The sequence below is a fragment of the Tachypleus tridentatus genome, chromosome 6, assembly GCF_004210375.1.
Source record: "Tachypleus tridentatus isolate NWPU-2018 chromosome 6, ASM421037v1, whole genome shotgun sequence".
Lineage (NCBI taxonomy): Eukaryota > Metazoa > Arthropoda > Merostomata > Xiphosura > Limulidae > Tachypleus > Tachypleus tridentatus.
The window spans coordinates 150,298,871-150,315,806 of record NC_134830.1 but is presented as its reverse complement, the minus strand read 5'-3'; the positions used below and the strand labels follow the sequence as shown (position 1 = coordinate 150,315,806).

Here is a 16,936-nt window from a genome sequence, read left to right as displayed (position 1 = left end):
TGATTAAACAGTGACCTTTATTCCAACCAGTAAGTTCGTTAGTTTTATTTTATTACACGTGGCTGGATTATATTTTTAAAAAATTTCTATAGCTTACACAAGAAAACTGATCCAATCAAAATAATCCTTTCAAGCAGAAATTATTGTAGGAAACAGTGACATTAAAACAAAACTGAAAACAGTGACGAAACTGTTAACTTGATGAATAGTTCGTAATGTTGTAGTTAATTGTTAAGTTCTGTTTAACTTTCATAATAATATATATTATATTCTTTACTCTTACTAACTGTTTCACCGATGAACACGCGAAACAACAGTATAGTTCGTTTATTTGCCTACTGAACCAAAACTTCGCGCCAAACATGCTCCCCCTAACGCCGTGGGGGCGTTATAATGTGACGGTCAATCCCACTATTCGTTGGTAAAAGAGTAGCCCAAGAGTTGGCGGTGGGTGGTGATAACTAGCTGCCTTCTCTCTAGTCTTACACTGCTAAATTAGGGACGGCTAGCACAGATAGCCCTCGAGTAGCTTTGTGCGAAATTAAAAAACAAACAAACAACCAAAACCAGTAACGTTTTCTGTACCATTTAAAGCAATTTTAAAATGTTACGTACAACTGCGTTAAACGTTGGTTGGTTTGATGTTTTATGTTGGTAAAAGAGTAGCCCAAGAGTTGGCGGTGGGTGATGATGACTAGCTGCCTTCCCTCTAGTCTTACACTGCTAAATTAGGGACGGCTAGCACAGATAGCCCTCGAGTAGCTTTGTGCGAAATTCCAAAAAACAAATTGATGTTTTATGAGGCAAAGCAGCTGGGCCATCTGCGCCATTGTTAAACGTAATTGATTTCGTAGACGTATCAGGTCTGTATGTAAATCATCATATAGTGGTAACTAAATATATGTGGAGCAAATTTAAAAGGTTGGGTTGTAGTCATTTCGGTAATGTAGGTATTTATTTAGATTCTGTATATATATAAAGGTAAGGTACATTTTTACACGACTGTGTTTCTATTACGAATGGTAAAGTTTTAGAATAGAGCCATGTACTACTTTTAAAATATTGATTTAGTAATAAACTTTCACTTCCAAGGTGTGTAATAAACAAGTCACATTCATCACGGGTAACGTCGTTCGAATCACGTTTGTGTATTCGACAGTATTTTCTACAATTTTGGATAATTCTCAAACATTGTGCGTGTTTTAGAGATGACGTCACATACTTGATTGGCTGCGCGCAAATGTCATCAGTAATGTTCATAGAAATGTTTTAGAATATACCTTGCTTTGAACATACTAATAATACATCTGGCTTGTGAATTATCTACAACACAGTTTCTATGTTAAGTGGTAATAATGTAACTTGTGTAACTTTTTGATGAACAATATAATTTTGACATTTTGGGTGCATTTAGACGTTAGAGCTAAATTGTTATGCCTTGCTTAACTTTTGTGCAAATCATTGTTTAGTTTTGAAAAAATAAGATAGTGTAGAAAGCATGACACAGTTAACTAAATAACTGTACATTAAACATAATGTTTAGGGACAACATGGGACCAACTGGTCCATCTTGGCTGTCCCATCTTTTACTTTTAAAATGATTAAAAAGAAAAAAACCCTGAAGGTCAGCCCTTGTCATTCATGTGAAAAAAAATCTGAAGGTCAGCCCTTATCATTCATGTGAAAATACACCTGAAGGTCAGCCCTTGTCATTCATGTACTTATCAATGTTTTTCTGTAACTCATTTAAATTTCCTGCCTTTACAACATCTAAGGACAGCCTATTCCACAGGTCAACCACCCTGTTAGAAAAATAAAACTGTCTTAACTGAAGATTACTCCTACCCTGCCAAACTTTATGTTCCGTAGTCCTTGTGTTCTCACTGTTAAATATTTAAAAAAAGATGCACCTACTCCATCTATTCCTCTTACAGTCTCGATCAGTTCAGTCAGATCTACCCTAGCTCTTTTCAAGAGAAAACAATTTGAGATCTCATCCTGTCCTCATGTGACATCCCTTCCATCTTGGACACCTTTCTAGTGACCCTTCTCTGAACACTTTCCAACAATTCAATGTCTTTCTTAAGGTAAGGAACCCAAGACTGAACACGATATTCCAAATGTGGTCCAACCAGTGATATGTGCAATGAAATTATAACATCTTTAGACATATATTCAATATTTCTGTAGATACAACCTAAAATCCTATTTGCCTTACCACTAACAACACTGTTTGGATGGCTTTAGAGACTTATAAAAACCTACATACATTATCTTACATTTATTATAATTAAAACCATTTATTTACCCAACTAACTAAATGATCTAAATCATTTTATAAATCAGTGACATCCTGTTCACAGTCACCAACATCTTAATATTATCAGTATATTTAAATATCTTAAGCTGTATTATTAAGAATCATTATTAGTACAGTGTACGCCGATTATCGTAATATAAGTAGGCCTATAAATACCAGTTAAAATAAAAAAATATTACAACGTTTTGAGAATTGTTGTACAAATGATTGATTACCTATCGAAATGAATTGTGTGGTTTTAAACGTGCATGTCATCAGTTTCACAATCGTTTATCCTACTTACCAGTGGCTATTATTTTAAATTTAACCTGCAGAGATTACTTGTTTAGTTTTATTATTTTATAAATTTCGAGGATTAACGTTATACCATTTAAACTAAGATATATTTAATGATTTACACCTCCATTTTACGATATCTGTGGTGGGCAGAACACGGATAGGATCTTGTGTAACTTTGTTATTAACTTCCAATTTAAAAATATGACTTTTAGTAAAAATATTTGGAGTGGGTATTCTCGAAATGCACTGTTCTTGAAACAAAAGAAGGTAATATAAATATAGCAAGATGCTAAAATATTTAAACCCTTGCTTTTAGCTAGGCCTACTTGCAACTGTTTGGCAGTATTTTCATGCAAAGTGTTAGGCGTATTATATTTTTAACATTACGTTGTTCGTTCAGTCAGGTTTGTTTTTTAAGAACAAGAGTGTATAATAGTTAATTATACTTGTTAGACCTATTATAGTTTTAACCACTACCTTCTTTATATAGCCCTCTTGGTGGTTTCAAGAATTGGAGCAGTGTATAGCTGATGGTATTCTAACCACATTACATCGAAGACGGAGCGTATTGCTCTGTCCAGAGCTCTTCTGGTTGGCTAGGATACAACAACAGTTGTTATAGTGTGAACGTCATTTAAAAACTGTGAAGCATAATTTATAACTGATTATGCTTGTCATAAGGCATTGATGCTAAACCTTTTTATTTTTAACACTACATAATTCATCGGCAATGAATATGGCGAATATAGTGTGGTTGGAATATTATTATTGTACACATTTATAATTCTTAAACCCTAAGAGACTAGATAAATAATTTAATGTTTAACATTTTTAGTAAGCTTAGCAGTAATGTTTTATTCTAACCACACTAGTTGCGCAACATACGAAAAACCCTAATGGGCTGATTAAGGAACGTGTGTTTAAAAAATATACGAGGTCGAATACAGATATACTTGGTTATAAACACGCTTAGAAAAGGCATCTTCAATATAGTAAATAATCCGATACATTCTAAGCCTTAAATTTAAAGAGACGTGGCAAGGACACGTGTACGTAGGAGAGTCTTTCAGATTCTTAAATGGAAAGGTCATGCTTATATTTATAGTATCCCGTGCGTGGACTAATGTATGTTTCACCAAAACATACGAATTCTTCCACTGGAATGTAGGGCTGAAATGTTCGCCTCGTCAGTTTTGTACAAACAAAACTGTTTTCGTTTGCTAGCCACCACAAATATTTCAAGTTTCGGAAAATTGTCTCTGACAGAATCAGCACACACTTACATAATTATTCTAATTTTAAAACATCTGTCTTGATTCTGAAACGTTAAAAATCGTGAGTTTGCTTTAGATCATTTGAAAGTGTAATTGATTCGATGGGCGTACTTCTATAGATGTTTTAGGGTTAACCGTACTTGATACAAGGATAAGGAAACAACTGAAACAATTACAATGTCATTCCGAATCTTCCACCATTCCCAAGAAGTAACGAAAAGTCTCGTGTGACGTTATTGGTTGGAATTGACATTATCTCGTTATAAAGTGGTTTAAAAGTGAGTTATCTAGGTCTTGTGTAACCTAGTTACTTAGTTATTTTCTTGGAAACCACGGTTTACTTTCACGAGGAACTAAAGTCAATGTTGTTTTAGTATTGAAATCAACATTGAACAATGTATTTAAATTTTAAAATTCATATTATTTACTTGTGCATTTTCATAGCAGTCCTCGTACATTGACAGACAACTATTTCTTAAAGCTACACCTGAATGTTTTATCTCTTGCCTAATTGTTTGTGCTGGTGTTTGTAATAAGAGGTATACCACTGTCCTGTCTAGGTTTAAAATCGTTGCTAGTGTCAATTCACAAACACGAAGTATTACACCTACGGTTTTAATTTGGAGATACGTGTGTGTGTTTCTAGATGTAGTTAATGCAGTCATTCAGGTATATTTTCATATGATCGATGTGCTACGGGTAAGAATTTTCCTCTGTCAGTACCTGGTAAAAGTGGTCAGTAGTTTAGTATTGTGGACAGGCTGGTTTTTGTAGCGATTGAATTATTATCATAATGTATGTTTGGTCTTAAGAAATAACTGTAAAACACACACTATTCCTTTAATTCACTGCCTTTTATTTTGCTTGCGTGACTTAACAGTGAAACTTCTGGACCTAACATTACAATTCTGATCCAACTATCTTTTCGGTCTTCATATATTTGGCCTTCAACCTGTTTTGTACAGAAATGCTCTTTCACGATCATTGGGCTTGACATGGCCAAGTGGTTAAGGCACTCGACTCGTAAATTTAGGGCTCGTGGGTTCGAATCACTGTCGCACCAAACATGTTCACCCTTTCAGCCGTGGGGCGTTTATAATGTGACGGTCAATCCCACTATTCGTTGGTGAAAGAATAGCCCAAGAGTTGGCAGTTGGTGGTGATGACTAGCTACCTTCCCTCTAGTCTTACACTGCTGAATTAGAAACGGTTGGCGCAGATAGCCCTGGTGTAGCTTTGCGCGAAATTCAAATCAATCACAATCAATGTGTGTTACACAAATTTGAAGCTACGTCAGACAATTTTTACATGTTAGGAAAATGATCGCCACACGCTTTAATGACCCTTTACCTAAATATTCAGTTTTCATGCGTGTCTTTCAATAAACCTCAGACCTTGGGATGTTCGTTCTGTACCAACAAATCATTCTTGTTAATCACAAGTGCCCCCCGCTAGTACAGCGGTAAGTCTACGGATTTACAACGCTAAAATCAGGGGTTCGATTCCCCTTGGTGGGCTCAGCAAATAGCCTTGCGTGGCTTTGCTATAAGAAAAAAAAACATAAACTGCAGTGACACCTGTGATTAAGTGTTTTCCCAGTTTATTGGTTCCGTAAAAATCTGTAAGATTGGTAATAGCGCCATCTGGTAGATCTTTATCAAAAATAGGATTGAGTAGAGAAATCTACAGATAAAATATACGATGTTCCCAAAACATCTGTTAATTTAGTAGGTTCTAGAGATTATACAAGTACAAAAACTTTAAAATAAAACAAGTTCTTGTCGTGAAGATAATGTTCTATGTAAATACTTAAATTGCTTATGTTTAAACCCCTTTTGTTGTTTGTTGTTGTTTAAAAATTGTGTTTAGTGCAACTGTTTGTGGTGTCTGTTTTCTACATTTCTTTGATCAAGCAAGACAAGATGGCTTCCTATACCACTTCAGGACAGATACTGGCTGACTGCTTAAAATCATGCTTCAATATAACAAATATCTTTATGTGACTAAGACGCTGTATTCACGTGAACATCTGGTCTCTGCCGGTTGAATAATTACCTTGGGTTTACACAAACCAAAGAAATACTGGGTGATGTAGCTTTAATATATAATCATTACGACCCTGTTACCAACACTAATAAAACTGTATGCATATTAACAGTTTTTCATTAGTGCGTACATGTATGGTAGCCAGTGATTCAACTAGTTAATATACTATTATTGTACAATTGTTTGAATTAGTAATACAAGTTAACCATTAATAATTACTCTGTATGTAGATAATACAACACTTTACTGTAACAACACGTACATATTTATGTTAACTTAAGCCTAACTCTCCATGTAGTGTTAGAATGGTGATCTGTTGGATGTTTGTGGATTTTATATTAACAGTCGTAACACTGTGTAAACTATTGTTCATATATAATTTCTTCCAGATTTAATCTCGAAGCATCTATTCAGACATTCTACGTATGGACATGATACAACAATAAATTAACAGTTTTTGTGAAGATGTGCGAGATTGTAGTAACTGTTAATTTTCCAGACTTACTGGTGAATGGAGACCGTAAAACCAGTCTAAAACAAAACGAAATTACCGAGAAATAGAATAAGTAAAACAAACAGAATAGGGAAAATAATCGATTTTGCGAACTACCAGCGGTTGTTATGAAATCTGAAACTTACATTGCTGTTGACACGTTCATAACCATAATTTATCGATAGGCCGATGCATCGCTACACTTCTAGCTGTCGTCTGAAACGCGATCCAAGCGTCTATGTGGAAAAATAGCCATTTTCATAATATGTAACCAGTATGGATATATTAACATTGTAGTGTATCGGTGATAGTACATCTGAGACCAAACTACACACTGACACGTATCTATCAAAATAAAGCAGGCAAGCTAGGTATCTGGAGCACTGTTTATGTATCTTTTATTGAAATGGAAGATGGTGGATCACGAAATACGTGACGTTCTAGATATAAAAGATGAAGGAACTGGGAAAGCCGGTGAATATAGTAAAATCTGAAATGGCTTTATGTCGACATTAATATTGTTTAGTGTTTTAATAGCGACCTCGGGCTTAGGACTATAATTTTAACTTTATTCAACATTTAGTGTATTTTGATTTCCTTTGAGTACAATAAGCTTAAATTAGAAACATTAGCCATATCATCAATGTTAAAAAAGTACAATTTGTATGTTGATGAATAAATCATTTTAAGAATTTTAAAATCATAAAACAAGTTAACCTTTTATGTACAGAATGTCGTTAAGTCAGCTCGTTGCCAGTAACAGCATTTAGATATGGATAAATATGTATTTAATAATAAAGAAGAACGCGTTTTATAGGTGGCGTCGTGGTGTCTGAATGGTAGTACCCATAGAGCTGCGGATGGTACTGTACGTTTGTGCTGGGTTATAAATGTTCCTTCACATTATCACTTCTCGTGACAATACTTTTTCACTGGGGCCGTGTATTATGTCTCGAAGTTACATTTTCTGGCCGGAAAATGCATCAGTTAGGTTTGAAACATTTTCTAGCCAACGCAGTATTTGGTTGGATTGCGTAAATGTGCCAAATTTGCCGTAGTTTCAGTGTACTCGTCTTGGTTGTGAAGCTAGCGTAACCAGTTGTTTACCTTAGTTTTAGTGTAGAAGCTAATTAAGAATAATTAATTGAAAGTGTTTTAATTAATTACATCTATATTTTGTAATGAATGCAAACATTAAAAAAATAGTGCCTTTCAGTAGTAAACTCGAGTTTTTTTTTTTAATTTCTTGAACCGTTTCTGTGTGATCCTGTGTTCTAACTCGTTTATTAGAATCGTGTGTCATTTTTGCAATAGAGTAAGCTGGTAACATCAGTGTTTTACATTGTAACCTACAGCAACTAGTAATGTGTTGTTCTCGAGATTATATATGTGCACTGATCTTTTGCACACAACGAACAGAAGTTATCGTCTGTTTGATCATGTAAATTGCAGGACATGGTTAAGGCTAATAAAAAAATTAATTTGTTTAATAATATTAAATGCTGTAGTTGCATTAGCTTTAGTGTAGATTTGGAATTTTTCAAAACCATTCCATTCAGAAGGAAAGCCATTTTGAATTTACAGAAATAATGAAGGTAAATTGTAAAACATTTCGTTTGTTCTCGTATTTAGAACATCCATCTTTCTTTTCGTTATCTAGTGAGGAGACGCCGTTGAAACCACCAGCTAAAGTGAGGGTTACATTTTACGAGTCGCAGAAACCCAATTTCGTCACCACCCCCGAGTCCCCAGACGTTCCTTTCGATTTGATTGTTCCTCCAAACATGGCTTCATCGCCGGCTATGGAAGAGCCACCTCGCGACCATCAGCAGAGGTGAGAATACTTTTAATTCAATCTTGTGTTTCTACGCAAAGAAAACAAGTGCCTCACTGAATAAAGAGTACTTGTTTTTCAAAGTATTTATAATACTTTGTTTTAACACTTCATTCTTTCTCGTAACGAATTCTAAACTGAATCTCGAGTCATCATACGTCTGGTAATTATGTTTCTATTCAATAAGCCAAATGAGAAGTTGTTCCTGTAGTGTGGTTGTAATTGTTCGTTACTTTTAATCCGAGATAAGTAGTCTTATGTCTAACTTTTACGAATATTGGCTTCTTAGAATAATCAACTAAAGATGGAGTGTCGTCACGTACGGATGGGCACAGTCAGTGTCTGATCATTCGTGGTTTGTTTCTCGTGGTCGAGTAGAAATATCTTCGCACTGTGAGTTAATCATAAGATTGAAGATTAAATCCACATATTCGATTGGAGTAGTCCAAGAGTTGCCGACAGGTGGTGTCGACTGTCTTCCCTTTGGCCTGTTAACTGAAAGTTAGGTATCGCTCGCGCAAATAGCCATTTTTTCGTTCTGCTTTTTGTATGGATAAGCAAAACAACCAAGCACGTGCCAACTTTATAGCCACAACTTTAGGTTCTCGTAACGGTGGTGGATTGCTAGACAAGAGTATTGATTTGTTGCTAGGATGCATACGATTTTAACGTCTCTTCCAGCTGGCATATCTTTTCAATCCATAGCGCATGTCGGGGGATGATATCGAGAGGGCGACCTTGTGTTACTCCCCAGGAGGCCCTAAGATACATGCCAACTTTAGTGGCAGTTGGTCTAGCAGTTTGTCGGTTATAAGTAAACTCAAACACAGACTTCGTCGAAGTGGTTAGATATTATGTTTTTCTTAATAGTGCAGCCAGTTATTCCAGACAAAACTAGTGAACATAATTAAATAATATTTGGTTTTAGAGAAATGTTTTTATTTATTTATTTATTTATTGATTTATTGTATAACGAATGATGAGGGCTGTGAAACTAGTGACGACTGTTGTTTAGAACTAGTACCCTGTATGACGGACGAGTTTATGGTTTTACTCATGCGTAGTTGTTGATTTAGGATTTAGTGTCATTCGTCTTAACATCAAATCTTGTTATAGAGGGCAGCACACGAAACATTAGCAAAAATAAAATCAAGCAGTTAACATATTGATATCCTCGTTTTATTCATCTGGTAAAATGGTAATCCGAAATGTTTTTATTTAAAAAACGTTTCTTAGCATGTCCCATACAATGATTTAAACAGAACGTTTTAAAAGTTGAATGTACGGCTGGGGGCGCCTAATCCTATCTCATGCATTTACCCCTTCCCCCAAGGAACCTATTTGGAATGTGAATAGCAGTTACATTACTATGAATCGTTTTCGAAAAATTGTATTTCTGTCTGCCAATTTGAACTTGCAACCTTTTCTTGTCTATTAAATGAGCTTGAAACTAAAGCGTTACAAGCGCCCTCTTAAAAATAAGTTAAGTTTTTTAAGTGTCATACTTCAGTGCTGTAGAAACACCACCGGCTCCGTACTACCAGACTGAGCACAGGTTTAATAAAAAATGACTGTCCTTGGCCTTCATCCCAGTTGAATACCGAAACTACGTGTATTTTTAGACGAGCCGTTAAACCTAGTTGTCTGGGGGTTGTTTTTTTCACAACTGGACTTCAGAGAAAAACGAAATCTGGAACTGCTATTCCGTATTTTAAAAAAAGAAACGTAAAAACCACACACTTTATAAAAATAATGGGAAATGCAAAGTGTATTTATGTGAACGTTTTTACACTGGTTTCGAACTGTTGGTATAACTTTCACTGTCTTTTTCATAGTATCGGCCACTAACAACCACCAAAAATTCACTACGAAACGTAAGTATGACAGGTTGTACGGATAAACGGTTTTTATATCGTAATAAGTGTTGGAGTACTTGCTTGAGCACAACCTGTGATTAGGTGGAAGTCACCCTGTAATTCTTTATAGAGAGCGGGTATTGAAACCATCATAATCCTTAAAAAATAATGGTTTGTTTTTAATTTCCCGCAAAGCTACACGAGGGCTATCTGCGCTAGTCGTCCCTAATTCAGCAGTGTAAGACTAGAGGGAAGACAGCGAGTTATCACCACCCACCGCCAACTCTTGGGCTACTCTTTTTACCAACGAAGAGTGGGATTGACCATATCATTACAACGGCCCCACGACTGAAAGGGCGAGCATGTTTGGTGCGACGGGGATTCGAACCAGCGACCCTTGAGTGCCTTAACCACCTAGCCACGCCGGGCCCCAAGATAATGGACACGTTGGTGTTAAATTTCGAAAATTCACTCGTAAAAACTGTACATCTCATTAAACTGTGTCTAAGTTAAAACATGTGTTCGCTTACAGTAGAAACTACGTTACAGAAAAATAATACTACTAAATTATACGCAATTTTTAAAACAAATATTCTTGAAGCGTTTAAACAGGTTAATATATTCCCTTCACCCCTTCAACAAGTTAAAAATATAACTTCCGTTTTACGTATTAAAGGAATATCCGCTTGCAAGCCGAAGCATACGTCGTAATTCGTTTTTGTACTCGGCTGATGATACGCGACTCAAAGTCGTTTGGTAGTCATAAATCGTTTCATAATAACACCACTAGGTGTCTGTCATTTCGTCCTTTCGAATCTCTTGAGATTGTAAGTGAACGCTGTCTCAGTTGAAGTGGATGGCGTTAAAAATAGAACCGTTAATCTCGGTAAAGTCAACAAGTATTTATGAGCCAATAAGTTTTGTGGAACTGAAATTCCACTGGGTAACCACAGTTTCTAAAGAAACGTTTTTGTGGTATTAATGTTTTTAGGCCTAAAAGGCGGTTATCAAATTACTTCATTTATTAAGCAGCGAATAATCGTGAAACCAAATAATTGTATGAAAGATGAATAAAGACTGTGATAATGAACTTCAAAGAGTTACTTGGAGTAGGTATGCAATTCTAGCGTCTTGCAATGAATTGAATATGGGATATTTAGCCGTTCATTCTAAATATGTAATTAAAAATAATAGCTATTTGAAGAGTTAACCGTTATATTTTTATTACGCAGTTTGATAATTTGTAGTTCATTTAATTTTATAAATATACATTCCAGGTTTAGGTAGTGAGTGTTTCGTTTGTTATTGAGCACAAAATTACGCTGATACACCTGAGTGCTAGCACATGTGTAACAGAACAAGGGTGACAATTATATGTGTGTGGTTGTGTGTAAAATTCATTCGTTCTGGTTGTTATGTATTACATGTTAACAGTGTTTCTGTTACCCCCTCTGCTTCCTTCTCTTATTAATCTGAGGGTCGCGGGTTCGCATCCCCGTCGCGCCAAACATGCTCGCCCTTTCAGCCGTGGGGGCGTTATAATGGTGCAGTCAATCCAACTATTCGTTGGTAAAAGAGTGGCCCAAGAGTTGGCGGTGGGTGGTGATGACTAGCTGCCTTCCCTCTAGTCTTACACTGCTAAATTAGGGACGGCTAGCACAGATAGCCCTCGAGTAGCTTTGTGCGAAATTCAAAAAATAAGCAAACAAACCTTCTCTTATTGGTTGTAAGTTAAGTCGATTATTCACATCATTGGACGGTCGAAATGTTACGGTGGCCGTTTTCTTTTTACACCTGGTGGCGCTTGTCTACCAAATAAAATTAAACTCGGTACATCAACTTCCTTGATGTTTATGTTTGGAATTTTTGATATAGGTTTGCGTAAATCATTGAAAACAGGTTTTTTATATTCTGAGGATAAGTGGTGAGAATTATTTGTTAAAGAAAATGTTTGTTTGTAACTTATTTTATAATTGAGTTGTTGTTTTCACTCGGCTTAAAATTACTGTTTGTAGGAATGTACCATGAAAAATACAAAGTTTTTTATGGTCACTGATTTTAAAGATCATTAAATTTTAGCGTAATTTACACCACTAATTTGAACCGTTTAATCAAATGTTTTACCTAAAACTGATCAGACCGACATGTTTAATGTTTGTTTAAAAGAGAATAATTAATCCCTCCGTAACACGATTTCATACATCACAGCGCCCTCTATGGAGTTATTTGGAAGTTAATGAGCGACAAAGCAGCCACGCACCTGTTGTCAAATGTTTATATTAAAGAAATAAAGTTTAATCACAAATTTAGGAAACATATATATTTCAAAATATCTCATCATAGCTGATTATTGTACATTTTTATATCCCTGCCTTACTTCTGCTCGCAGTGAGGCCTAACTCGGTGTCGTAAACTCAATTTATAAAATATACAATCTCGGTTCCTAACGTTTAACTTTATTTCCATTATTTAAATGCTATTAGAATAATAGCAGATTTAAAACTACTGAAAAGGTGAATTGAATTTTATCAACATGCCGAAATGTTTTCTCCAAAGAATATTTCCTCTATCGGAACAGTTGTAATAAGTAATTTCCCCTGTACGGATATATTTGATCGCAGTGTACTTTATTTCATAACATTTCATCTTCCCATATTCATGTTGACCCATAGCATGAAAAACACCACACGATACTAGAAGACATTTTGTACTGGTAATGGTGGGTTTGAATCTCACCAAGAAAGCTTTTTCTTTTACGATATGTAGATGTTTGTAGAAAAGTACCCATAGCTATAAGATGTTTGTACGTTTAATAAAGTTTTTCTTTTCCAAGCTTTTGTAATTGCTATCCTATTCTCGTCCTCATAGTGGTTACCATCGTGTTTAATAGTTAGACTCAGTGTATGCAGATAAGTAAATAATATATTCTTACCATCTTGAAGAGCCCAGGGTTTGTAAAGACTGAACTGGAACTTAACCAGAGATGAAAGTTAGTGTTGGTAATTTGCTCATTTAGAAAGTAGAAACTGAGTTAAGAGTTTCGACATTTTTACATGAACATATAAATTCACATCTCTGCCTTTTGCTGTTTGATGTGAAGCAAGCCACACCTTACCTGAGTCCGACTTTCTTTGCTTTTAGCACCGAGAGTGATCTAGACAACCCTTTCCGCCCGGATGGTGAACTCAGTCGTGAAGCGGAGACAATTGTTAGTCTGATCAAGGAGGGAAAACCTATTACTCCGACCAAGATGGAAACCGATGACTCTGGGTTGGGTGACGTAACTCAGTCTCCTGAAGACGTCCAGGAACCACTTGTTTCTCCTGCCCAAGCTATCAGTCAAAACGATGCCAAACCTGATGCCAATGGAAGAGCTCCAACAGACAAGACAACCACTGCACCCGCCGTTGTTGAAGTCCAGCATGGACTCGTTCCTCCTCCAACAGAGGCACAACAGGTGGAACCAGTATTGATTCAGAAGAAGAAACCGAAGGGCAAGTGTTGTGTGATCCAGTAGAGACACGAGTACAGTCGATTATTACCGAGTGACGGTATGCAAGCGTATTGGCAATGGTGACAGCCCTGTTCACGAGTTGGGGGAACAGTTTGTATACTTTGTTTAACCAAGCATACTAACACATAACACGTTTTCAACAGCTGCTTGGTGTGTTCTTCTTACTAGCTAAATAGCTACATCTTCATTCTTAAACCAGAACTTTTAGGGTTAACAAGATTCATTTTCAGTTGGATAGAAACTTTGTTTTATTGCTGTACAACTTATATATCAACACATCGTAGGCCCTGGCTTTTCTTTTGATGTAACCTTAGATATTGTCATTGTGTCAGCTTCTGTGCCTTTCTTCTGGTCTGATGGCAGTTAAGTCAGACCTTGGAGTTCTCCAAGAGGTGTCCTCTCGCGTGAACATGGACACGGTCTACTGGGACTTTGATTTAGGTCAATAGCTCTTATCATGTGAAACAGGATAAATTAATGGTATTTTCATGCTATGAGAATAAACGTGGATAGACTAGATTTTTGTATTTGATACATTGCTTTTTACGTAATTATAAAGAACCTTCCAAACCCTCTCAATGATAGTCATTTTCAAAAGTTCAGTTTAGTGTTCCATGTAAGTTGCTCCAGAGTTTAGCAGAAGTTTTTCCTTTTGTGTTAATTAATCTCGCCCTCAAAAAACATAACATTCAACCCTGAGCATTCAAAATATTGGAAATTATTTTTTACAAAATATTTAGCTATCTTGGGAACATCTCCTATATGGGAGGTGATAGAGTTGGTCTTTAAAACATGACTTCTCTGAATAAAGTTGTTCACTTAAAGAAATCTGGAAAATAAAAACGTTAGAGCTTTGGAAATATTTTGATTGAGGCAGTTATTTGAATAAACTTAGTTAACTGTATACATGTGGTTTTCTCTCAAGATGTCATCCATGTCCCTTTGTTTCAGTCATGTTTGACTTTTCCAGAATGGATGGGTAAAGACTTCTTTTTTTTATTATGATAATTGTATGTCAGACTTTTATCTCTGAAGATTAAAACATTATTTTCAGATATTTAAAAACAAAAGTAAGAATGGATTTCTAAACCAATGATGAACTACAGCATATCTGCCTCGAAGGGATGTTAGCTTAGGTGTTTGGTCTTTTTGGCATGTGGTCTTAGTTATACAGAGATGTGTCGTACAGTAAATAATTTTCTTGTATATATTGTATGACTTTTAGCCAATATCCCCTCTTGGCCACCTTGCAGAAATCATGTACTTTCAATAAAAAGAATAAATAAATCATTAATAGATTTTTCTGGTAATGTGAATTTAATATAGTCATGTTAAACTATTATTTCATGACTGACATACAGCATTAAGAACAGACTGGAAAAGTATAACAACAGTTTTGGTAGTCTATAATGGTTTCATTCTCCACATATGCACTTCAAGTACATTTTATTTTAAACACTTAATGGTGAACAGTTACTTCTATAATTAAACTGATTTGACTGTCCAGAATCAACATTGAACTGCCCTAGATGAAAAAAAGTTTATTGCTATCTCTTCTGTAATTTACTGTTAAGCTATGTTACAAATCGCCATGTTGTCCAGTGATGGTTACTTTCATGTTACCAGGTCCTTAGTTAGTTTGTCAATAAACTAAATTTCAGATGGTAACTATGTCAGCTACCAGGGAAGTGTTTGTAGTAATGTTGAGGAAGGTGTAGTTTATGACTAACTTAACATATTATTGGACACACATGCTGAGTTTACAGTGTGGGTTTTGGGTAGGTAATTATAATTAAGTTCCAAGGTTAATGTGAAAATTGATGGGAATTACTGAACTATTAGACATAATTAGCAGTTAAATAATCAACTTACTGCTAAACTATCAATATCAAAACATGTGGCCTTAGATCTCAGGTTGGTGAGAAGTTAGTACTGTCCCTCTCCTGTAACCAAGAATATGAAACCTGATACTTTGTGACATTCCATCAGTTCTATCAAATACCTGGTTAACATGGAATGTTAATACTTATCTATCACTAGTAAACTTCTTCTTTAAGACCTGATCACATGTGTTAACAGTACCTTTTTATACACAATTTAAATAACAATAGTAGTACTGAACTTGGAATTATTCAAAGAACTGGCTTTATTTAACTCGAGTTGGGGACCAGCACAATTTCACCCTTGGTTTAACTACATGATTTTAGTGATATGTATATATAATTTCAAACTCTGAGTTATCCTTTCAAATGTTATGAGGACACTGCTGCTATGTTTTTATTAATATTGGGAGAAAATATGTTTTTAATGTGTAAGAATAAAGAACTACACACTGGAATAATTAGATAATTCTACCATTGGTAAGTATGAAATATTCAAGCACTTACAGGAGGTCAGCTCATGAGAAATAAAATTATATACCTAATGAATGAGAGAGTTTAGACTTAAACAGATTGATACACTCCTCCACTGTGGGTGTGGAAGTCACCCAGAGCTATGTGACTGTTAGTCTTTTCACACCATTCAGTCTGTTGCTGTAGAAACAGTACATAATTTCTAAATAACTGGGCATGTGTTTGAAAATTATTTAGTGTAGAAATATAGCACCTAAACACATTTTAAAACAAAACTGTATACACAAATATCCTGTTAATTGACGAATTTCAGTCGAACACAAACACGTATGAATTATATAATCACTTGTCTACAACTCAGTAAAGTTCTACTGCCAATGTTACAAATTATTTGTCTATATGTTAACCACAATTAACAGACTCCAATTTCTTCATCCGTCCATGAGGTATTACCTACATACTGTTCATCTGTCCATGATGTATTACCTACATACTGCACTGTAATATCCTAATTAATAAGATATGTGAATGGCACATACCAATCCTAACACTACTTAGCTAACAATATATTTTAGAACTGCTAGTATGGGTATTAACACTTTCACTAATAAAGTAGAGAACAATGTGTCGACTTTCATGAGTCATCTTCAGGTTAATAAATAAACGTTCTCTGCCTTATTAGTAAAATTGTTAATACCCATACCAGCTGGTCTGAAATACATTTTTATTTCAAGTGGGTTTCTTGTTGTCATGATCTATTAATGACACTTTATGGATCACGTTCATTGATAAATCAAAGAAAAACTTGTATGTTTTGTGGGAAGGGTGAAGTTTGTAGCATTTTATTCTGTGGAAAAGAATGTTTTAAAAGTTCCACACTCGCATCAATTGTTAATAACAGAGTAATTATGCATACGTGCAGAAACCAATAAAATATTCACTTCTACTGATTAAAACAAATACATT

General features: G+C 35.3%; 1 protein-coding gene across 2 annotated transcripts in view; it reads left to right on the top strand.

Moving 5' to 3' along the window:
- Positions 1 to 14,915, top strand: part of LOC143254028 (uncharacterized) — a 112,987-nt gene extending 98,072 nt beyond the window's left edge. For both annotated transcript variants that reach the window (XM_076508745.1, XM_076508744.1), the window contains 2 exons: positions 8,073 to 8,246; positions 13,244 to 14,915. In XM_076508745.1, the coding sequence (XP_076364860.1) occupies positions 8,073 to 8,246; positions 13,244 to 13,619 (550 nt within the window). In that variant the 3' untranslated portion in view covers positions 13,620 to 14,915. The remainder of the gene's footprint in view (positions 1 to 8,072; positions 8,247 to 13,243) is intronic.
- The last annotated feature ends 2,021 nt before the right edge of the window (positions 14,916 to 16,936 follow it).